Genomic DNA, 24,442 nt, shown 5'->3' on the forward strand with positions numbered 1-24,442 from the left:
TTAGGATCTGTAAGGTGGAGTTGAATTGTAATGAAAGATTCAAACATTTCAGTAAAGTTCCTTTATTCCCAAAACAAGCATGCTTTTTTTTTTCTTGAAACAAGATGAACTGCATTTGACAAATGTCCAAAATGTACTTACTTGTTTTAAAAAAAAAAAACTTGTTTTATTTTCAAAGGTGTTCCAAATAAGACTTTTTCAAGACATTTTGTCTATACAACATTTTCAAGATGGACTGTCTAAAAACTAGCCTTTCTAGCTAAATGAGGTTTTGCTTGTTGGGCAATTATGTCTTATAATAAGGGTGGCTAGATGTTTTGACTTGAAAATAGACAAACATCCTAAGATTTTTATTTTTTGCAGTGTGAGTAGTTCTTGGCATAATATGGATTAGAACAGTACTCAAATAGGGCCATTCACTGTATACCAACTCTACCTCTTCACAACACAACTGATGGTCTCAAACACATTAAGAGGTCAAGAAATTAACTGTTGACAAGGCACAGCTGTAAACTGAAAGCCATCCCAGGTGACTACCTCGTAAAGCTGACTGAGAAAATACCAAGATGTGCAAAGCTGTCATCTAAGCAAAAGGTGCTTACTTTGAAGAATCTAAAATATAAAACATATTCTGGTTTGATTAACACTTTTTTTGTTTACCAAATAATTCCATAGATATTTCTTCATAAAGTCGATGACTTTAGTATTAATCTACAATTCAGAAAATTTTAAAATAATGAAAAACCACTGAATTAGAGGCGTTTCCAAACTTTTGACTGGTACTGTAGGTGTGAATGAGAGGTGCAACCGAATAAATAAATATGCGTGTTTTTTTTTTAATCCGGCTACATGTAGGCTATCACTGCGCAAAGCCTCTAATATTGAAATGGTAGTAATATTTGTTAAAATAATAGTAGGCTAATTTCCACATTTAATTGGTAAAATGGCCCAAGGGATGTGATGGGGATGGCCGTTTTTTAAGGGGGATGATTTGAGATTTTTATTTCAGAAGGGGGATGCCTCCCCCCACATCCCCCCCTCAACTCGAGTACTGCATATAAGGCCATATTTCACCTGACATGGGCCCTTCGATTTCCATCACTAGAGCGCGTCAAATTACTTTCGGTTTTGCCAGCGCTTCTTTTAAATGAAGGCACAGATGTGTCAGACATCGACAAAATGGTAAAGAATAAGTGGAGATGGGCTTGGCGAAATGAAATGGATGATAATGGCAAGCTCCTGCTGCTGTGCCAAGGAAAAAGAAACAAAAGCAGGCATCCGGTGTTGCCAAACTAGATGCCTTTGGCTTCACTGCGAAGAAGCAGAAAAAGTGAACTTTCACTTTACTTTTCTTGTTTCCTGGCTTTATTTCAACAGATTTTCCTATTTTTCTTTCTGTTCCACTCTTTTGAAAGCATGGTTCAAGTTCGACTGCACTTGCACTTTTCCCTGAACCACTGTTGTGCATTACTAAAATATTGTTGAAATAAATTTGCACTTTGCGCTGAAAACTTGATGTTTCATCATGAATAGCCAGTAATGACAATGGTCAAGTCTTGCCTTAGCTTTAGTCATTGTTAAAATTATGTAAATGTACTATAAGTAGGGGCCGAGGGGATAATGGACAACACGGCGTTTAAAATTTGACGCATCGCTGACGTGGTAGGGACCAATGACGTGGAGCTTTTTTTTTTTTCAGTCAGATGATACTACCGATACCGATACTGTTGATGTTATTAAAATATAATTTTTCAAAAATTGCAGCATTTGAATATTTAATAGGCCTACTTTATCTATTTCCCGTGAACGTTGTTTTCTAACTGGAGTGATCATGCACACGGGTTCACATTGACAATTTCCGCTGCTCCAGAAGCGCAGAGTAGCCTTGAGTCCACGTCACACAGCCAGACAGCGCCTCTTCACGGTAGCGCTTATCTTTTGCAACATTGTTACAATAATGTTGCAAAACCTAAGCGCTGCTGCGCTAGGCCTACTAGGCCTACATAACAATGTTGCAAAAGAAGCGCTACCGTGAAATGAAGAGGCGCTGTCTGCTGGCAGTGTAACGTGGACTACAAGGCTATCTGCGCTTCCGTGTGCAACCTCTCTCGATTGTCACGCAACATTCACTCCCAGAAAACTACACTCATTGCAAATAGCCTACACAAAGAATTAAATATTTAGCTGCTGCAATTTCTGAAAAAGGCTGCTATTTATTTGGATTAGATTACAATGTCCAACTTTCGAAGTCAAGAAAGACTTGCACTCTTGCAACATGTAAGACCGATTGTTGATGAAGGGAGGAGAGAGCAGTGAGTTACCACATGCAGCGTGATCATTTCACTCCGCTGGTCACTTACCCCCTCCATCATCGGCCTTCCGCAACATTGCGGTCTTGGTTGACTTAAGGGTTGTTCTGGTGGTGCGCTTAAACTACTCCAATTACATTTAGCAACAAGACAAGGGCGTGAAAGGGAGGAGCAGTGACCATCGCAACATCACAGAGAGCGCACAAGATAACAGTGGCGGCCGGCGACGATGTATTATTTAATTTCCATCGCCAGTAATGCAGACTAAAATATGCCCCCCCTTCCCTCCTCTCATGTGCATGTGCGCACATCCTGCTGTGTGCTGTAGGAGAGTTGAATGCCTCGAGCACGCTCTTGTTCAGTCGCAGAACTTGTCAGGCAGACGCTGTTGCTGTCCATTCGCAACATCGCGTCCCGTGCTCGTGGAGCTCCATACCTGTAGATGGGACGTCAATTTCCTTGGTCTTAGCGTTGCCCTCAACTGAAACAAGTTGGAAAACTCAATCAGCCATTTCTTAAAGCTCTCTCTCTCACTCTTCACTCTTAAACTCTCCCGGTTGGACTCGTACTTAAAAACTCTGCCGGTTGGATTCACCTATACAAAAATCCGATTTTCATTTGTTTGTTAGTGAGTAGCCTGTCCTACAAAACCCTTACCTAGGCGAATAGCCAACATTAAAAAAGGACAACGTTGGGGATCTTAGCGTAGGCCTATCTGCGTATGGCAGCGAAAGGGAGTGGAGTGTGGAGAGATGTTTAAAATGACAGTGTTGGGGAAAGATGTTGTGACGGCACTGTTTCATGACTACGCAAACACATCATCGTCATGGAAAAATGGGTTGTTGTCATCGGCGTCGCCAGGGGTATTTTACTGGGGCACGTGCCCCAGTATAGATCTGTAGTGCCCCAGTAAAAAAAAATCCAGTGACGAAACGCTCTGAATTTTAAACTTGGGAATAGCTGCAATTTAATTAATTCATAACGTGGGGTAGGCTAACCGATGCGCGAAGAAGACCATCTACAATGCTTTTACATTGGTAGTTTTGGCTGGCCTCGCGCACACTAAGCAATGTGAAAAAAGTGTGCGCGTGACATGAGTAACATCTTGGTTGCTATGGGGACCGCAGACTCCAGCAGCCCTCAGATGCAATGAAATTCAGAGCAGGGGAAACCATCTCTCCGTGTTTTTCAACTGTTTACAGGTTAGTAGACAGTAATTCCACTGTCATTTTTGTAACACACACACACACACACACACACAGTGGTGCTTTTAGAGGCTTTTGGATTGTGTTTAGAGATGTTCAATGCTGAAAATGCGTGTGCTTACAAAGATATGTTTGGTGATTTAAAAGGTATCAAGTGTGAATACTGTTGGCCATTAAGTACTCTTGGTTGAGTTTAAAAACTCGGCGGTGTTGTATTGTATGTTAATATGTTCTTTTACAATATTACCAACAGTATAAGTATTACATTGCTATTATAAATATATATTACATAAAATATAATATATATTACATAAAATGTAATATATATTATATAAAAAATATAAATATAAATATAGTGCAAAATTTTTAGCTCGCGCGTTTCGCGCGCTCGCATACATTTCCTGTGCCCCTTTTGTGCCCCAGTATGGTCTTGGGTCTAGTGACGCCCCTGGTTGTTGTCGAACAATTTTTTTTGTCTTCTGACGAAATTAGCCTACGCTCAATGCTTGAGATTTACAATTTTTTTCCTGGGAGAGGCTTTTTTCCTCGAACGGACGCTGGCAAAAGGCGCTTCACGGAACACTATCGGCGCATGGTATAGCCTATCATATTATGCTCAAGCCTGAGCTCAACAATGCTTCAGTTTTTTTTCCCTCTCGAATGGAACAAAAAGCGCTGCGGGGAACATTGGGATCGGCGCATGGGATCGGCACTGGTATCGGTTCATGGTATCGGCAACTGTTTGACAAGTACGAGTATGAGTATATTAGTGGAGTATCGGGGCCGATGCCAGTATCGGTGCATGCTTACAGGTGAATGTTAGGAGTGTCAAAACATAGCTCAGCTGCTATCTGAAGAAGGAAGTGACAGCTACTGAGCTAGACTTACAGTACCAGTCAAAAGATTGTTCACACCTACTTATGGATTTTTCTGTATTTTGACCATTTTCTACATTGCAGAACAATACTCAAGACATCAGTTATGAAATAACACATGGAACATGTATGGAATTATGTAGTAAGCAAAAAAAAAAGTGTTCAAATGTTTTAGATTCTTCAAAGTAGCCACTGTTTACCTTGATGATGCTTTGTATACTTGGCATTATCTTAACCAGCTTCATGAGGTAGTCACCTGGAATGCTTTTCAATTAACTGTGCCTCGTCAAAAGTTAGTGACATTTCTTGCCGCCTTAATGTGTTTGAGATCAAATAGTAAATAAAAATACAGTAAATAGCCCAAGCCCACAGTAGTTTGTCTAACTACTGTACTTTTATCCCTTAAATAGGACCACCCCTGGTACAGACACTTTGCTAAACATTTCATTGCCATGCTGAGGCAGTCATGGCCTGAAGGTTAGAGAAGCAGCCTTAGACAAGGGAACTGAAAGCAAATTTATCAAAATTCTATTTCTCTCATTTTATAAAATGTAGGAATGCATTTCTGACAGCTATTTTGTCACTGCTTTAGCAAGTTGAGTGTTTGAAATGTTATGTAATATAACAGTCCATATGTCAAAGCAATGGCCGTAAACGAGATTCGCGGAGACCTGCGCGAGACTTCGTAGGACGGAAGTAAAACATACAGCAGAAATCGAAGTCATAGACATAGACGCCGCATTGAGCTGGTGGCCCTGTTGCTGGGATACGTCAGAGTGTCCGCCATATTGAATGGGCAAATCTTCCCTGTAAACCAATGCAAGTAAATGGACTGAACTTCATAAAGCCCCTTTCTACAATAATATTTAACTCGATGCCTTTTATTCACCCATTAAGACACACGTATATATTTGGGAAACAAACAGGCATCAACACATATAACTTTTAATGTGATGGTTATAGTGTGCGAAATACCCTGTACACTGCAAACTAGCGACAGATACGCGATAGATAGCTCAGGTAAGCTAATCAGTCAGCATACCGTAGCAAGCTACCAAAACCTGAGGCCACAATAACCAACCTACAAGACTGAATATAATAAATGATGGAAATAGTGGAAAAACTGGAAATAGTGAATGAAAATAAAAATGTACTGTTTTTATTTATTAAGTCACCACACAGACCTACTCTCGTTGAATAAAGTGAGCTGAATGACCGCCAAACTGAGTTCGGACAGGTTCTAACGTCATACCAAAGCAAAATACATCACTGATTCTTTCACATTCAGAAAGGTTAAAAACATTCATCATACGTTCAAAAACGTTCATCATAGTGTGGCACTGTATTATCTAATTCTCACTGCTTATAACTATACACCTACCCGGTGGAGATGAGCTGGGAAACTGAAGGAACAGCTCCCTCTCTGATCCTGACTGTCTGACCTGTTCTGTCAAAATCCTTCATATTAGCCACAAAGGCAGAAAAATCTGTTTGTAAAATTGTTATAATGACCAAATACAATGAAAAGTATTTTTCCAGTCTCACCTGTGAAAGGTAATCCCATGTGATCTCGTTTGGACGGTAAACCTGTTGGTACAGTTAAACGCAGCACATGAATGAGGCATCTTTATTCTCGGCTACTGTCTAGACGCTATACCAGAGACGGTTGAAGAATCTCCACTTTGCCACATCCAATATGGCGACGAGGATGACGTATGATTCTACGCAGAATGCAGCAAATGTTGTCAAAAGACGCGCGCGCCCTCCTTCGGATGCTGACGTAATCAAGCCGGAAGTTTTCCCTGTGTCCGAAATCGCTCCCTACTCACTTTATAGTGGAGACGCCATTTTGTAGTGCTGTCCAAAACCTTAGTGAGGATTATGTGGGGAAATATGTTCTGTATAATATGTATTTATTATTTTTGAAAACCCACCAGCCGCCTGATCTGGCACGTTTTAATTATGCGACAGTGATGACGTAAATACCAGCGCGACGGACTGGTCCTTATCCTGTCGTCTTTCCAACTCTTCTCTACTCCATGTTGGTTCAAAGTCGTATGGAATAATCTCCATCACTGATGAAGCTGGCAAATCTCGAAATTAATCTAAATTGGAATGATATGGCAATCTGGCCGCTGTGTAAACAGCTTTCAAAATGGCGGCACTGACACTTCACATACATGTCAAACTTTGGTCAATCAAACCTGTATAACCAACCTCCAAAATCCGTATTTCCCTTATAAAATCCGTAAAAGATGCAAATTAAAATCTCATCTCATCATCTCTAGCCGCGATTGCATAAGACTCTTTACTGGCTGTCTGTGCTTTCTGTGGTGTACAGTACGTTTGTAAATGTTATGCGTTCTTTTATCATCGTGGGAATTGATTATAGCTCTAAATAAATATTGAAGTTTTTTTTTTTTAAAGAATCCGTATAACTTTATTTATATGCCCGTATACTACGTTTATTGAATCAAATACGTATAAAATACGGACATTCCGTATAGGTTGACATGTATGACTTCACGTTTGAAGTCTCGCACAAGTCTCGTGAAGATCGCGCGGATAAGCGATGCCTGCCGTGGACCAAACCGAAAAGGCCGATAAGTGTAAAAGAATATGCCAATACGAGTCACGATATAAGGTTAATAAAACTGAAAATGTAATTGAATAACGCTTTCTTAACGTAAGTTTATAAATGACTTCAGTTCCCCTTTAAGGGTTGCCAGTTTGATTCCGGGGACGGATAAGAAAAATGTGAGGGGGGATGAGTCAATAAACAGCACCCACTCCTCCCTCTGTGTCATGGCTGAAGTGCTCTCGAGTAGGGCACCTAACTTCCAACTGCTCTGGGTGTGTGCACACTCATTGCTCACTTGGGTGTACGTGTGTGTTCACTGCTTCAGATGGGTTAAATGTAGAGTTTCACTGTACTGGCCCATAGATGTGACAAAAAGGCTTCTTGCAATAAAATTTTACAGGAAGCTGGGATTTCTATATAATCTTAAAGCAATCAACTGTGATAATGTTGACTTGTGACTAACAATTACACAGGCATTTGTATACCACTGCAAAACTAAGATCTGTATACAATAATTAATCAAATCAGTGGACAGGTGGCAATAACCTGAAATCAGATAACGAAGAGCCTTAGGACTGGTGGCTTGAATGCAAGACCAAACTATAACATTCATTCTTGGTAATCCTATTAAAGATCATGCCAACTTCTGATACAGAACTGTAAATTCATTATTCAGTTACTCTATAGATGCATCTTGCTGTTATATATTTTTCTGTATAAATACCATTGTATGGCCAGTGAGTAAATAGGCAAACAGTCACAATGTAATGAGATTACCCAGTAAGTGTTTTGATATTCTTGGTGTCAACACTGGCATATAAATATAAAGCATACAAAAATGTTCATGTCACAGCAAAAGTACTAAAGGTAGGTAGAATTTGCAATATCCTGCCCTACAGGCCAGCAATGAACTTGGAGGTAAACCAACCTTTTTTTTTTTTTTTGGACTGTTGTTAAAAAAAAGAGGCAGAACCTTAGATTTAAAAAGTCTCAAATTATGGCTTCTGTCTTCTTATTTAACAGTCTAAACATTGTGGATTTCAACAACACAGGCTAAGCAAAATATTTAGTAGAAAAAAAAAAGTTTATTCAGCAGAACAATATACATTGTATATGAAGGTATGAACATAAGTTCAGGAGTAAATCAGGTACCAATGAATAGAAATCATAAAACAAAAAATATGCAACAAAAACAAGGCTATAAGCAGATTCACGCGAAGATGATCAGTAGGGTCTCATGCGCCCTTGCAGAGGAGGAGCACGGTTCGGAGGTGTGATGGCTATATCCAGGTAATCTCCAATCTGAAAGCGCTGAGACTGCAGAGTCATGGAATCATCTGCCCCCTTCCTACCAGACACTGTGTTACCGATCTCCTTAACTCTACAGCAAAACAAACATAAAATGATCAAGGAAAATGTGATCTCACATGCATGTCTGTTCTTCCAATAGCAGTCTCACTTACCTGTATACCTGCCGTTTTGGATCTGGGAATACAATGGCAAAGGCGAAATGTGTGCCTTTCTTTCGAGCCTCAGGATAAACCTCTTTCACCAGGCTGGTAAGTTCTTTAAGGGTGGCATCCATCCTGTCATGTAAAAACATGCATCCAGTTCAAATAGTACAGATGCCCTGAACTGCAAGTTGTTGGGGAGTTGAAATGCTGTGCCATTGTTTCAAGTTTCTTAAAATAATGAATTCTCATTTCAAAATGTGAAACACAGCATCATGAATTACTGAACTGCATGAATGTAAAAATGTTAAATATTCAAGTATGGTCAGGAATTTTAAAGGCCTTTCAGAGTTTAAGTGTAGGTTATAAAAATAAATTTTCCCTAACACCCAATTATTTTTGTTTAGTGGACCGAAAGCTACCAAATTCGAATCAGACTTCCAATTTATTGTTTTTTAAAAATAGAGCAATTAATGGAGTTTAGTGCCACGTGGCCCCAAATTCTTTTTTTTTCCCTGCTTCACCATGACCCAATTCAAAATACTGTGTCATGCATCACGTGGTGGGCTTTTCCCGTTCGCGCAAAGCATTGTGGGATACAAATCTGAAACAGGAGAAAAATGGAGGACATGAGTGCGCGCGAATGAAACATGGAAGACCGACTACAATAACAGAAAGCAGGAAGAAAAAGACGTTATGTTGCAAAGGAAAGGAAAAATGCAGGACCAAACTAATAAATAATTGGCGGTCAGTGAGCACCTTGGTGTGATCAGCTGTTCATTTAGCAACAGAATGATGTAATTGTGGGCGGCACGGTGGTGTAGTGGTTAGCGCTGTCGCCTCACAGCAAGAAGGTCCGGGTTCGAGCCCCGTGGCCGGTGAGGGCCTTTCTGTGCGGAGTTTGCATGTTCTTCCCGTGGGTTTCCTCCGGGTGCTCCGGTTTCCCCCACAGTCCAAAGACATGCAGGTTAGGTTAACTGATGACTCTAAATTGACCGTAGGTGTGAATGTGAGTGTGAATGGTTGTCTGTGTTTATGTGTCAGCCCTGTGATGACCTGGCGACTTGTCCAGGGTGTACCCCGCCTTTCGCCCGTAGTCAGCTGGGATAGGCTCCAGCTTGCATGCGATCCTGTAGAACAGGATAAAGCGGCTAGAGACAATGAGATGACGTAATTGTCAGTGCACGGTCGAGGTAAACCTACGCATGCGCACACGGACTTCCTCGGTCCGCTTGACTGTGCAAAGCGAGCGATTTCACGCATGTTATTTGCTCAGGAATCCCTTCAAATTAAATAACTTCCCAGCCACAGAATGGCCTGATATTTTGGGAGATGTTACAGAAATACACACGCATCACAATGACCAAATTTCAGAGGGAACTAAATTTCACTGATTTTATGAAATCGAAAGGCCGTCTAGCTTTAAGTGAATTACCACGTGTGTGTGTGTCATTTGAAGTCCATTCCAGCTTACTGGGAAACAGCACAATGTTAGTAAAAATAAGCCAACGTTCAGTAAGTTGGTCTTACGGATAGACTGCGGAGTGTGAGATATTAAGCCGAAATACCTAAAAACATTAGGATGAAATAATGAGACATTTGTTCGAAATAACGGCTCAGCATTTCAATACTGTCCTCCTCCCTACCAAGTGTAAATCTGAAGCTCGCTTGATGGCACATTTCCCCGGGCAAACTCATCCATTCGATGGTGTCGTCCATTATTCGTCGTGAAAACTCTGAGCAGCAGCGGGCAGGTCTGCAAATAAACAAAAAACCCACCCACAATCAGCACTAACATCAGCTCTATATCGCATATCGAGCTGCAATTACGCTAAACACAATTCAGCAATTAATTAGAGAGAGAGAATGCACAATATACCTAAATTAGGGTTGCCAACCGTCCCGTATTGCGCGGGACATCCCGTTTTTCGGGTAATTTTAATTTGATCCTTAGATCCTGCCCCTCACTCCAATGCTGTGGTGCAAATCGCGTTATTGCCGTGAGAAGCGCTATTACTGCGAGTCGCGCTCATCTGCGATTTAAAGTCATTCACTGTCAAAGGCTGCCATATCCTGAATTTTTAAGCTATGCTGACAAAACAGGCATCAAATTAAACTAGAGCAGATGGTGCAGCCAGTGGCTACAGCCTAACTGTTCGATAAGGATAGCAGATAGCTTAAAAAAACCTTCCGAAACAGGATAGACCTCAGCCTATAGAAGGGGAGCTTTTCTGCCTCACTCCTGCCTTTGTGATGTCTTTCTTCTTCTGCTGCTGCTATGAAGCATTGCAGAAGGTTCTTAGGGTTTTCAAATGGACAATTAAGCAAATATCAGGGTTTTAAAGCTACAGCAAATACTTTTTCAGGTTATGACATTGCCTTAATAAATATGGCCTGATGAATTATTTGGCTAAAGTTTAAAATAGAAAAATGACAATATTAGAATTGTTTGTTATTTTGCATTGTTACTTCAAAATATCCATTAATTGGTCTATTAATTTTTAAAAGCTCTATTTTAGAAATGAATTTGTAGTGACCTACATTTGAAACCCTCACCTAAAGGCGATTCGGTAACTATTTTGGGGCGCTGGGGTGCACGTACAGGGCCTGTACCGGTACTTGTCCGCACCCGGAACAAAGTGTCCCTCGTTTGGATATGAGAAAGTTGGCAACCCTAACCTAAATCAACAAGAAGTAAATTTTCGATCAAAAAAGTAACACACGTTTACTGAGGCGCCGGTGATGAGGTGTGTATTAGCCCACTTTGCTAGCATTAGCCTGCAAACTAGCACTCCCCGATAACAAACTAATTCACAGTCCACGGTGTTTCCCAGCTTACCTTTTCTCTGTCAACCGGCTTCTCTGGTTCTTTCTTGATTTCTTCTTGCGTAACTCTAGATTCCACAGCCATAATGAACCCTTTTCCTCTAAAAGAATGAAAAATAGATTTAATGGCGTCCAACTCCAAGCGCTTACCACTGGACGCTTTCTGATGACATCAGAAGGTCGAACGTGTCCTGACCAATCACCATTCACGAAATGACACCAGCGGATGACGTCTGCAATAGCTGCGCTTTTCTATGGCTGAGTTTAAAATGGCTGCCTAGGGGACATGTAGTGCACTACTCAGCCAGGAGAACCCGTTATATTCCTACTGTATGTAGTGCTTTTATGTAGGGAATAAGGAGCCGTTAGACATTCCGCCAACAATAATACCGCCACCGACATTTTGGGAGTCAGATTATAAATATCCTCACCCTAAGCGTTCGCCTTTTTGTTGGGTTTAATATGGTTCACACGTGTGTGGTGGCAGGATGTCGGAACAGGAGGACTCCCGGTACTGCGTTATCCTTCTACAGGTTTCCGCGCGATCCAGAGAGAAAGCAGCGCTGGATCGCTGCTGTGAATCGTAAGGGCTGGGTGCCAAACGAGGGCAGCAGACTCTGCAGTAACCACTTCATTTCAGGTAGTATAGTGAACGAAAGCTATCTAACACACAGGTTCCCAACCCTGGTCCTGGAGGAGTCTACCTATTACATTGCAGACATCTTATCCAGAGCGGCCTGGGGAGCAGTTAGGGGTCAGGTGCCTGCTGATCCTGGGAATCAAACCAGCAACCTTTTGGTCCCAAAGCTGCTTCTCTAACCATTAGGCTTCCCCAGTCCCCTGTCCTGCACAATCTAGTGTTTTCCCTTCTCAATCACACCCATTTAAATTCAGAAAAGCCTGTTTATCTCATCTCATTATCTGTAGCCGCTTTATCCTGTTCTACAGGGTCGCAGGCAAGCTGGAGCCTATCCCAGCTGACTACGGGCGAAAGGCGGGGTACACCCTGGACAAGTCGCCAGGTCATCACAGGGCCGACACAGACAACCCTTCACACTCACATTCACACCTACGGTCAATTTAGAGTCACCAGTTAACCTAACCTGCATGTCTTTGGACTGTGGGGGAAACCGGAGCACCTGGAGGAAACCCACGCGGACACGGGGAGAACATGCAAACTCCAGTCCACACAGAAAGGCCCTTGCCGGCCACGGGGCTCGAACCCGGACCTTCTTGCTGTGAGGCAACAGTGCTAACCACTACACCACCGTGCGGCCCGCCTGTTTAGCTGATTAGTTAAATCAGGTGTGTGCTGGGAAAACACTAAAATGTGCAGGGCAGGGGGTTCTCCAGGACCAGGGTTGGGAACCTGTGGTCTAACATGTGCTCAGTCCACCAGTGATCAGTCATCCGTCATTTCATAACTGATCATGTGTAAGTAAATTCTCGTGCCCGAGCGAAACATGTTCTCGGCACGTTTTATTTATAAATGTATTTTCTTTGAACTTGCTGATAATCCCCTTGTCTCATCACAGGTAAGCAAGTGAAGAATCCGAGATCTCCAGATTATGTTCCTTCAGTTTTCACCTCTGCTACAGTATCCCAAAACATTAAAGAAGCAAATGCGTTCGAGCTATGTGACAAACAAGAAGCACAAGTTGAGGCGGCAAATGCTTTACTTTTTCTACAAGGTCAGGGACGTTTGAATGAAGGCCATATTCATAATCAATGTCAAGGTGAGCCTGAAAGCACACCCTCTTTTCTGAACAGTGATGATGAAAGAAAAGACGGTGAAAGGACGGAGGAACTTGTATCAGAAAGTGAAAATGAGAGCGAAGAAGAAGAGCCACCCAGAAACAGTTTCACAAACTCTGTCATTTACGAGGCCAAAGTAAATGCTCTCAAGAAAGAGAATATGAAACTGAAGGAGTCCTTAGAGAAGATGTCTCTTACTGAAGCCTCTTTTAAGAACGATCCTGAAAAGGTTCAGTTCTACACAGGATTACCAAACTATTTTGTCTTTGAGACAGTAATGTGGCTTCTTGTGCCACATATGAAAGGGGACAACAGTGCAAAGCTTTCAAAGTTCCAACAATTACTTTTGACTTTAATGAGACTCAGGCTTGATCTTAGGAATCAGGACTTGGCTTACCGTTTTGGAGTTAAAGTTTCCACAGTAACCAGGACTGTTCATCGAATCATCAACATAATGTTTACCACACTGGTACCCACTGCTATATTCTGGCCATCTAGAGTAGAACTCCGGAAAAACTTGCCAGAAGCTGTGAAACGTCCGCATCCAGATTGCGCTGTGATTATAGACTGCTTTACAGTATCCCTTGAAAAAGCAGTCAGTATAGAAACACATTTTCAATATGCAAGAGCAACAAGAGAGGTGACCACTCCATCATCACAGTCTGTTTTTATCAGTGAGCTCAAATACGTGGTTGGTGTTGCCCCCCAAGGTGCGGTCATGTTCGTCTCCAGAGGAGCACCTGGCAACATTAGTGATAAGACTCTGTTCGAGAGTTGTGGTCTCCTTCATAAGCTCCTGCCTGGAGATGTGGTTCTGGCTGAGCATGATTTTGACATTAAGGACTTGGTTGGAGCTCAAAGAGCTGAGCTCACGATCACTAGTAGTGAATTTCACGAGATTGACCAGAGTAACCAGGACACAAGAGACAAGGCTTCACTGGCTGCTACAGAAAGAATTAATGTGTATAGGCATGTAGAGCGGGTGATACAGATGGTCAAAAAGAGATATTCTATGCTGACTGGACCAGTAGAGAGCGCTTTTACAGTCCTAGATCGTAGCACCAATGTGACCACTTTTGACAAGATGGTACAGGTTGCATGTGCCTTAAATAACCTGTGTATTTCTGCAGTTCCACTTGATTGAATATGGAAAATATCAGGAAAATATTCAAAATCCTAGAATATGGAAACTATCAGGAGGATACACAAGGGATCACAATTCATAGGCTTTGTATCTGTATGGTAACACAGCCATTTCAATACTGTAGTTTCAGTTCATGCCGAGGCTCTAGTTTTATCATGCCACATTAGTACGAGAGGATGAATGATACACATTGCATGCTAACTTTTCATCAATCTAAACCACTATGAATCTTTAGCATCTGGTATTTGGAGCACAGTGAAAATATGCATTCTCTAAGTACACCTTGTCCTATAGTTTCTGGCAACAAAGTGCACCTGAGATTAAATCCAGCCACTGAATATATTTGCAATCCTTTGTTATTTATTTGTGAAATATATGCAACTCATGTCTAGCACTTTACAAGGATTTTTTAGCACTGTTTTAATCATCCCAAGAACCATACTGTTTAATTCCACTCCCTTAAGTATAATCCTGAACAAGTATAAGCCTTGCAAGTGGGGTTTGTCAGTATCAGTGACAAAATCATGCTGATGAGATGCTAACATTCAGACAGCTCCTTTTATTGAATAAGCGTCTCGCCATGTCTCTAGAGTAGGCGAGGAAGGAGATCTGTTCTCACTAGTTCCTGAGCCCAGTGGGTCTCTGGGGTCTGGTTTGTTTAAGGCGAGTTTATACTTCTGTGCTGAGGCAACTGTGGAGCTGCATCTAATCCTGTCCATTTAAACACTATAGATTTATTATTTTTGTTCCTCATTCCTGAGAGCGTGTATTCATAGCCTAGTATTTTGTTCCTATTCACATATTTGTACACCTTTTTTCAGTGTTTGTACATGTTATATTACAGGCCTCCATTTAAACCAGCCTTAGCTGAATCGGACTGTCTGTTTAAATCTTGCTGATAAGAAAGACAGAGCGCAGTGGGACATTAGCTTCGAGCTGCTCATACTGCTGAACACAGGCGATTTAAAAACACTTCAAAAATGCTTTCAGTCAGAATTCACTTGGTTTATACAGTGGTATGCAAAAGTTTGGGCACCCCGGTCAAAATTGCTGCTACTGTGAACAGTTAAGCAAGTTGAAATGATCTCCAAAAGGCATAAAGTTAAAGATGACTCATTCCCTTTATATTTTAAAGTGCCATTCCACCATTGGATGTATTTTTTTGGCATAAAATACAATATATTTTATGACAACATGACTAGACAGAGAAATCTTTTAGCTTCAAAATGATATATCAAACATAATTTTTTGACAACGACAAGTATATTAATTTTGCGACCAAAATCACCTACCCTTTTAATGTCCGTGCGGTAGTGAAACGTGATGTCATCGGCAGGTTCCCCTTCTTGTGTACCACGTCACGTGTGACATGGCACAGATTATCAGCAATGGCGGATAGAACGCGATTGTCAGCTTCGGAAAAGAAGCGAAGGAAAATAGCAAGTGATGCCCAAAGGAGACGGTCGATGGTGAATATCGGCACAGCAATCGACAAGTGGAAATCGCGTTCTATCCGCCATTGCTGATAATCTGTACACAAGAAGGGGAACCTGCCGATGACATCACGTTTCACTACCGCGCGGAAATTAAAAGGGTAGGTGACTTTGGTCGCAAAATTAATATACTTGTCGTTGTCAAAAAATTATGTTTGATATATCATTTTGAAGCTAAAAGATTTCTCTGTCTAGTCATGTTGTCATATATTGTATTTTATGCCAAAGAATACATCCAATGGTGGAATGGCACTTTAAGCAAAAACAATTTTTTATTTTCATCTTTTGCATTTTCAAAATGACAAAAAAGGAAAAGGGCCCGAAGCAAAAGTTTGGGCACCCTGCATGGTTAGTACCTAGTAACACCCCCTTTGGCAAGTATCACAGCTTGTAAGCACTTTTTGTAGCCAGCTAATAATCTTTCAGTTCTTACCTGGGGATTTTCACACATTCGTCCTTGCAAAAGGCTTCCAGTTCTACAAGTTTCTTGAGCTGTCTTGCATGCACTGCTCTTTTGAGATCTCATCTCATTATCTCTAGCCGCCCCATCCTTCTACAGGGTCGCACGCAAGCTGGAGCCCATCCCAGCTGACTACGGGCGAAAGGCGGGGTACACCCTGGACAAGTCGCCAGGTCATCACAGGGCTGACACATAGACACAGACAACCATTCACATTCACACCTACGGTCAATTTAGAGTCACCAGTTAACCTAACCTGCATGTCTTTGGACTGTGGGGGAAACCGGAGCACCCGGAGGAAACCCACGCGGACACGGGGAGAACATGCAAACTCCACACCGAAAGGCCCTCGCCGGCCCCGGGGCTCGAACCCAGGACCTTCTTGCTGTGAGGCGACAGCGCTAACCACTACACCACCGTGCCGCCCTCTTTTGAGATCTATCCACAGATTTTCAATGATGTTTAGGTCAGCGGATTGTGAGGGCCAGGGCAAAACCTTCAGCTTGTGCCTCTTGAGGTATTCCATTGTAGATTTTGAGGTGTGTTTTGCATCATCGTCTTATTGTAGAACCCGTCCTCTTTTTAACTTCAACTTTTTTTTACAGATGGTGTGATGTTTGCTTCCAGAATTTGCTGGTATTTATTCGAATCCATGCTTCCCTTGACCAGTGAAATGTGCCCTGTGCCACTGGCTGCAACACAACCCCAAAGCATGATCGATCCACACCCATGCTTCAGAGTTGGAGAGGTGTTCTTTTCCTGGAATTTGTCACCCTTTTTTCTCCAAACATACCTTTGCACATTGTGGCCAAAAAGTTCTATTTTGATTTCATCAGTCCGCAGGACTTGTTTCCAAAATGCATCAGGCTTATTTGGATGTTCCTTTGCAAACTTCAGACGCTGAATTTTGTGGCTCGGACGCAGGAAAGGTTTTTTTCTGATGACTCTCTCATGAAGGTCATATTTGTTCAGGTGTTGCTGCATAGTAGAACAGTGCACCACCACTCCAGGGTCTGCTAAATCTTTCTGAAGGTCTTTTGCAGTCAAACAGGGTTTTTTATTTGCCTTTCTAGCAATCCAACGAGCAGTTCTTTCAGAAAGTTTTCTTCATCTTCCAGACCTCACCTTGATCTCCACTGTTTCTGTTAAGTGCCATTTCTTAATAACATTACAATCTGAGGAAACAGCTACCTGAAAACACTTTGCTACGTTCTTGTAGCCTTCTGCTTTGTGAGCATCAATTATTTTATTATTCAGAATGCGAGGGAGGTGGGGGCGTCATGGCTCAGGTGGATAAGGCCCCATATCATAAATCCGGGGACCCGGGTTCGATTCCAACCCGAGGTCATTTCCCAATCCCTCTCTGTCTCTCTCTCCCACTCATTTTCTGTCTCTACACTGTCCTATCCAATAAAGGTGAAAAAAGCCCCAAAAAAATCTTTTAAAAAAAAAAGAATGCGAGGGAGTTGCGTAGAGGAGCCCATGGCTGTTGAATTTAGGGACAAGTTTGAGGAGTCAGAGAATTTATACAGCTTTGAAATCTGCATCATCTGACCTTTCCTAACGAAGAATTTGAACAAGCCACAGCTCAATAAGCTAATTAAGGTCTGCAACCTTGGTAAAAGTTACCTGAGAAATCAAATGTATTGGGGTACCCAGACTTTTGCATGGTGTTCCTTTTCTTTTTTCACTCTCCAATTGTACAAAACAAAACTAATACACAAATCTTGCAGAAAACGCTGAAAAAAAAATGTCGTCTTTACCTTTATGCCTTTTGCTGATCAGTTCTTCTGCTCACTTAACTATTCACAGTAACAGATATTTTCAGTAAGGGTGCCCAAACTTTTGCATGCCACTGTAGTTAATCACGCCCCAAAGCGATATTTTGTCCATGTTACTTCATTTATCATTCCTACAGTGAAAGACTGAGCTCCTGTTGTGCTCTTCTTCTATGTGTAAAACCAGTAAATTCTGGTGTTTCGTGAGACACTGCAACCTAGAGGAGACGTGCAATTATGGTGCGAGCGTCGACACAAAAATCCAGTGCCAGTCACCACAATCCACTATTATCATCCATCCATCCATTATCTGTAGTTGCTTATCCTTTTCTACAGGGTCGCAGGCAAGCTGGAGCCTATCCCAGCTGACTAATGGTGAGAGGCGGGGTACACCCTGGACAAGTCGCCAGGTTATCACAGGGCTGACACAGAGACAAAACCATTCACATTCACACCTACGGTCAATTTAGAGCCACCAATTAACCTAACCTGCATGTCTTTGGACTGTGGACGAAACCGGAGCAAACCCACGCAGACATGGGGAGAACATGCAAACTCCACACAGAAAGGCCCTTGCTGGCCGCTGGGCTCAAACCTAGAACCTTCTTGCTATGAGGTGACCGTGCTAACCACTACACCACCATGCCACCCTGACTATTATCAATGCTATTACATTTATCCTTGACTTTTATTATAGTTTTTACTCTCTTTCTGTAACTTCTTGAATTTGTTTAATCCAAACCTCAACAACTGAAAGATTATAATGTTGACTTGGACCTAATGTGGCCTCTCATTGCAAAGTTCAGGAATATAAAGCTCTATGACTCCAGTAAATAACCCAGATATGGTTCATATTGAATGATTGGATTATATTCATAAAATAAGCCTGTGTCAAGGGGGTCAGTGGAATTTTTATTTTACAGCTATAAAGTCCCCAACTGCACAAAGTTTGAGAATGATGACAAATTTTAAAATGACGACACAATATTGTGGAAAAATAGCTATTGTTGGATGAGTAGAAAAGGATTTTGCATCTAATGTCATCAAACTTTAATGCCAATATCATGTCAAGCTGTCATTCTGCATCAGCATCAAGTTACCAGGAAGACAAAAGTTAATGCTGCATAATAAGTTATTTGTATTGTTACTCCTTATATAGACACTAATGCACTGTTTTATGAGCTGGATGTGGTGTATATAAGTCTTATGCATAAGCACATGATCAGTTTGGGCATCAAGAGGCAGTTAGCTGCTATTTATTTATTTATTTATTGCCTTACCTTCTGACATGGCTAAACTCCATTATTGCATTTTCCTTAAAATTAATATGTATGTGTTCGTAGCTCATAGATTTTGCACAAATCATACAGCAGGGTCCAAATGTCTGAGACCACATTGAAAACCTGGGGTTTGTTTTCATTAAAAAAGTGGAAATAAAGTTTTAGAATATTTAAAAAAGGAAATATTCAATAGCTTGGTTATCTAGCATTCAAGATGTTGCACAATCTTCTAGGCCGTTATTTAAATTTAAGCACATTTGCCATATTGACCTTGTTAACACCTTTGTGCTAAAGGTCAGATTTTCTGTGAGCCTTATGCCTTTTGCTGAAGCATGAGTTCGGTCGAGACTCTGAGGGAGTTCGTGTAACATAGATCACCAGGTTTTACACAAACCTGTGGAGTCTTTGTCAGCTTGAGCGCATGCTGTCATTAAAGAAAAAACGGGGACAATAAATATTTCTAAGAGTCTACTTTTCACAAGTTGTTTGTGATGTGTTATTTGTAATGAAAATATTTGTATTCAATTAGAGAGGAGTTCCATCAAGAAGCATTTTCACTCATGGGTTCAGACCTTTAAAGGTACATGCGATGTTTTGTTTTTTAAATTTAATTTTTATTATTTTTTTTTAATTCTCTCACTTTATGTTGATTTGTTCAGGTATGTGTATGGAGATGCTGCTCTAACCTTATGCAGGTCTTAGTGGAGCTGGAGCAGAATCTTTTAATCATAATTTTCTCACTTTTTGGGGTTTTAACATGTTATAACTTTTTGCTTCTGGTTAAGATACATGCAAAAGGGAAACAGACTGGAGTTCAGTCATCCATTTTCTCTACCGCTTATCCATTATGAGTTGCAGCAAATCCCAGTTGAAATTGGGTGAGAGGCAGGGTTCATCCTGGACAGGTTGCGAACCTATCACCAAGCAAACAGCTATTCACACATAGCCAGTTGACCCAATCCGCATGTCTTTGAAAGAAAGCATCTCACCTCATCTCATTATCTCTAGCCGCTTTATCCTTCTACAGGGTCGCAGGCAAGCTGGAGCCTATCCCAGCTGACTACGGGCGAAAGGCGGGGTACACCCTGGACAAGTCGCCAGGTCATCACAGGGCTGACACATAGACACAGACAACCATTCACACTCGCATTCACACCTACGGTCAATTTAGAGTCACCAGTTAACCTAACCTGCATGTCTTTGGACTGTGGGGGAAACCGGAGCACCCAGAGGAAACCCACGCGGACACAGGGAGAACATGCAAACTCCGCACAGAAAGGCCCTCGCCGGCCACGGGGCTCGAACCCGGACCTTCTTGCTGTGAGGCGACAGCGCTAACCACTACACCACTGTGCTGAAATTTCCTCTCTGCATTTAACCCATCTGAAGCAGTGAACACACACATGAGCAATGAGCACACACACATACTCAGAGCAGTGGGCAGCCATGTTAACAGCGCCCGGGGAGCAGTTGGGAGTTAGGCACCTCAGCCCAAGCCTGTCCCATATTAACCTAACCGCATGTCTTTGGACTGTGGAGGAAACCCACGCAGACCCGGGGAGAGCATGTAAACTCCACACAGAAAGGCCCTCGCCGGCCGCTGGGTTCGAACCCAGAACCTTCTTGCTGTAAGGCGACAGCGCTAACCTGTACTGTTGGAGGAAACCCACACAGGCCCCGGTTAGCCAGAAGGTTCGAACCCAGACCCGGCTTGCTGTGAAGCGACAATGCTAACCAGTCCACCACCACTATTGTTTTCAGAACAAAATACTGTTTCATGTGGAAACAATTAGATTCAAATTAGATCCTGTGAAAGGGTTCTCCCAGGCTGCCACATATTTAATGTGTTATTGAACTTGTAGTCCTATAAGTCGGATAAACGACAGGTAATTGATGTAATAAAAGTTAATTTAAATAATTTGCTCTGTCCCTGCTATAGCAGTGTGTAATGAGAATGGTGGTGTAAATGGAGGAAGCCCCGCCCTGGAGTATGTGCACTGCTGACGTTCATTGGTACGTCACGTGACTCCTGTGGAATGTTAACAATGCAGTAAGTGTCCAACTTTGTACTGCATTTCTGCTTGTGTGCTGTGAGTAAAGAGAAAATGGAGGACGGGCTCGCCAAATGTAAAGTGTGATTATATATATATATATATATATTTAAAGGCAAGCTGAATGAAGTAAGCGGGGGTGAAAGCGCAGTCCTGCTCAGTGCGGGATTTAACGCGTCTCTTACAGGGTAAGTGGCTGAAAGCTTGGTCATTTTTTTCGGGGCTCCGGAAAGGAAAAGGCTGGGTGAATGTGACTGTGAACGTGACTGTTAGTGTGAATGTAAAGTGCTGCTTTTATCTGGCCGTGGTTCGGACCCAGTGAGCGGTAAAGTTTCGGTTCGGTCCGCTGGAATGCCGAGGTGCTCGCGCGCGCGGCGCTGCGTTTCTCTGCGCTCCTCTCTCTCTCTCTCTCTCCATTCCTCCTGCTCCAAACACAGCACAGCACTTCTAAAGTTCAGGAAAGGCTGCAGGAAAAGGCCTGGAGACTCCCTGTGCGCTCCAACACCCGAAAACTACTGTCAGGATCAGAACATCAGGAAGACGCTTCACGGCTCAGGGGGTTCAGTGCAGATGGGCCTGAGAATTTCACACAAGAGTCTGGGGGCAGCAGACTAACCTGTATTTCCTCCTTTCATTCTCATTTTTAAAATCCTATGAATGAATGTTTCTTGGGAGTTTGTAATTAAATGGCTGTCATTATTATTCTCATCTCATCCTATCCCAGCTGACTACGGGCGAAAGGCGGGGTACACCCTGGACAAGTCGCCAGGTCATCACACGGCTGACACATAGACACAGACAACCATTCACACTCACATTCACACCTACGCTCAATTTAGAGTCACCAGTTAACCTAACCTGCATGTCTTTGGACTGTGGGGGAAACCGGAGCACCCGGAGGAAACCCACGCGGACACGGGGAGAACATGCAAACTCCACACAGAAAGGCCCTCGCCGGCCACGGGGCTCGAACCCGGACCTTCTTGCTGTGAGGCGACAGCGCTAACCACTACACCACCATGCCACCCTATTATTATTATTATTATTAAACACAAAATGTAAAATAATATCACATCACATTATCTCTAGCCGCTTTATCCTTCTACAGGGTCGCAGGCAAGCTGGAGCCTATCCCAGCTGACTACGGGCGAAAGGCGGGGTACACCCTGGACAAGTCGCCAGGTCATCACAGGGCTGACACATAGACACAGACAACCATTCACACTCACATTCACACCTACGGTCAATTTAGAGTCACCAGTTAACCTAACCTGCATGTCTTTGGACTGTGGGGGAAACCCACGCAGACACGGGGAGAACATGCAAACTCCACACAGAAAGGCCCTCGCCGGCCACGGGGCTCGAACCCGGACCTTCTTGCTGTGAGGCGACAGCGCTAACCACTACACCACCATGCCACCCTATTATTATTATTATTATTATTATTATTATTAAACACAAAATGTAAAATAATATCACATCACATCACATTATCTCTAGCCGCTTTATCCTTCTACAGGGTCGCAGGCAAGCTGGAGCCTATCCCAGCTGACTACGGGCGAAAGGCGGGGTACACCCTGGACAAGTCGCCAGGTCATCACAGGGCTGACACATAGACACAGACAACCATTCACACTCACATTCACACCTACGGTCAATTTAGAGTCACCAGTTAACCTAACCTGCATGTCTTTGGACTGTGGGGGAAACCGGAGCACCCGGAGGAAACCCACACGGACACGGGGAGAACATGCAAACTCCACACAGAAAGGCCCTCGCCAGCCCCGGGGCTCGAACCCAGGACCTTCTTGCTGTGAGGCGACAGCGCTAACCACTTCACCACCGTGCCGCCTGTAAAATAATAATGTTATCATATACCATATAGGTCACCAGTCTATAACAGGGCTAATACCGACTGAGAGAGAGACAGACATTTGCGCTCACATTGACACCTATGGGCAATTTAGAGTAGCCAATTGACCTAACCTGCATGTCTTTGGGCTGTGGGAGGAAACCCAATCAACCGACAGGTTGAAATCCAGAACCTGCTTGCTGTGAGGCGATAATACTGACTACTATATTGCCATGCTTCCTATTATCCATCCATCCATTATCTGTAGCCGCTTATCCTGTTCTACAGGGTCGCAGGCAAGCTGGAGCCTATCCCAGCTGACTATGGGCGAGAGGCGGGGTACACCCTGGACAAGTCGCCAGGTTATCGCAGGGCTGACACAGAGATTCACACCTACGGTCAATTTTTAGAGCCACCAATTAACCTAACCTGCATGTCTTTGGACTGTGGGAGGAAACCCGCACAGGGAGAACATTCAAACTCCACACAGAAAGGCCCCAATCAACCAACCAGTTGAAATCCAGATCCTGCTTGCTGTGAGGTGACAATACTAACTAGTGTATCGCCATGCTTCCTATTATCCATCCATCCATTATCTGTAGCCGCTTATCCTGTTCTACAGGGTCGCAGGCAAGCTGGAGCCTATCCCAGCTGACTATGGGCGAGAGGCGGGGTACACCCTGGACAAGTCGCCAGGTTATCGCAGGGCTGGCGCAGAGATTCACACCTACGGTCAATTTTTAGAGCCACCAATTAACTTAACCTGCATGTCTTTGGACTGTGGGAGGAAACCCACACAGGCACAGGGAGAACATTCAAACTCCACACAGAAAGGCCCCAATCAACTAACCGGTTGAAATCCAGAACCTCCTTGCTGTGAGGTGACCATACTAACTAGTGTATTGCCATGCTTCCTATTATCCATCCATCCATCCATCCATCCATCCATCCATCCATCCATTATCTGTAGCCACTTATCCTGTTCTACAGGGTCTCAGGCAAGCTGGAGCCTATCCCAGCTGACTAAGGGCGAGAGGCAGGGTACACCCTGGACAAGCCGCCAGGTCATCACAGGGCTAACACAGAGACTCATACTTGCATTCACACCTATGGTCAACTTTTAGAGCCACCAATTAACCTAACCTGCATGTCTTTGGACTGTGGGCGAAACCGGAGCAAACCCACGCAGACACGGGGAGAACATGCAAACTCCACACAGAAAGGCCCTCGCCGGCCACTGGGCTCAAACCTAGGACCTTCTTGCTGTGAGGCGACAGTGCTAACCACTACACCACCGTGCCACCCCTGCTTCCTATTATTATTATTATTGTTGTTGTTGTTGTGCATTCTCTATTACATGGAAAAAAAAACTTGTACTCCTG

At 43.0% G+C, this 24,442-nt stretch overlaps 3 protein-coding genes across 6 annotated transcripts in view; 2 read left to right on the forward strand and 1 right to left on the reverse strand.

The window, feature by feature from the left end:
- Window positions 1–8,035: 8,035 nt before the first annotated feature.
- sap18 (Sin3A-associated protein) lies at window positions 8,036–11,429 on the reverse strand. Its single transcript, XM_060929600.1, has 4 exons — window positions 11,261–11,429; window positions 10,068–10,177; window positions 8,434–8,556; window positions 8,036–8,351 (listed from the first exon to the last, which is right to left on the reverse strand). Exons 1-4 carry the CDS (start codon window positions 11,330–11,332, stop codon window positions 8,195–8,197), a joined length of 462 nt encoding a protein of 153 aa, XP_060785583.1. The 5' UTR covers window positions 11,333–11,429; the 3' UTR covers window positions 8,036–8,194.
- An 82-nt stretch (window positions 11,430–11,511) lies between these two features.
- Window positions 11,512–15,260, forward strand: LOC132891725 (uncharacterized). 2 transcript variants are annotated; one of them, XM_060929599.1, is made up of 2 exons: window positions 11,512–12,681; window positions 12,783–15,260. In XM_060929599.1, exons 1-2 carry the CDS (start codon window positions 12,678–12,680, stop codon window positions 14,144–14,146), a joined length of 1,368 nt encoding a protein of 455 aa, XP_060785582.1. In that variant the 5' UTR covers window positions 11,512–12,677; the 3' UTR covers window positions 14,147–15,260. The 2 variants fall into 2 exon arrangements, with proteins under 2 accessions (XP_060785582.1, XP_060785581.1); XM_060929598.1 differs by having other exon boundaries at window positions 11,512–11,887.
- Window positions 15,261–21,168: 5,908 nt separating this feature from the next.
- The window catches only part of lats2 (large tumor suppressor kinase 2), a 28,677-nt gene continuing 25,403 nt past the window's right edge, over window positions 21,169–24,442 (forward strand). The window contains exon 1 of one of the 3 annotated variants that reach the window (XM_060929602.1): window positions 21,169–21,207. The gene's annotated coding sequence lies outside the window, so the exon portion shown is untranslated. The other 2 variants (XM_060929601.1, XM_060929603.1) reach the window with 2 other exon arrangements.

The sequence above is a fragment of the Neoarius graeffei genome, chromosome 9 (genome assembly GCF_027579695.1).
Source record: "Neoarius graeffei isolate fNeoGra1 chromosome 9, fNeoGra1.pri, whole genome shotgun sequence".
In the NCBI taxonomy this organism is placed as follows: Eukaryota; Metazoa; Chordata; class Actinopteri; order Siluriformes; family Ariidae; genus Neoarius; species Neoarius graeffei.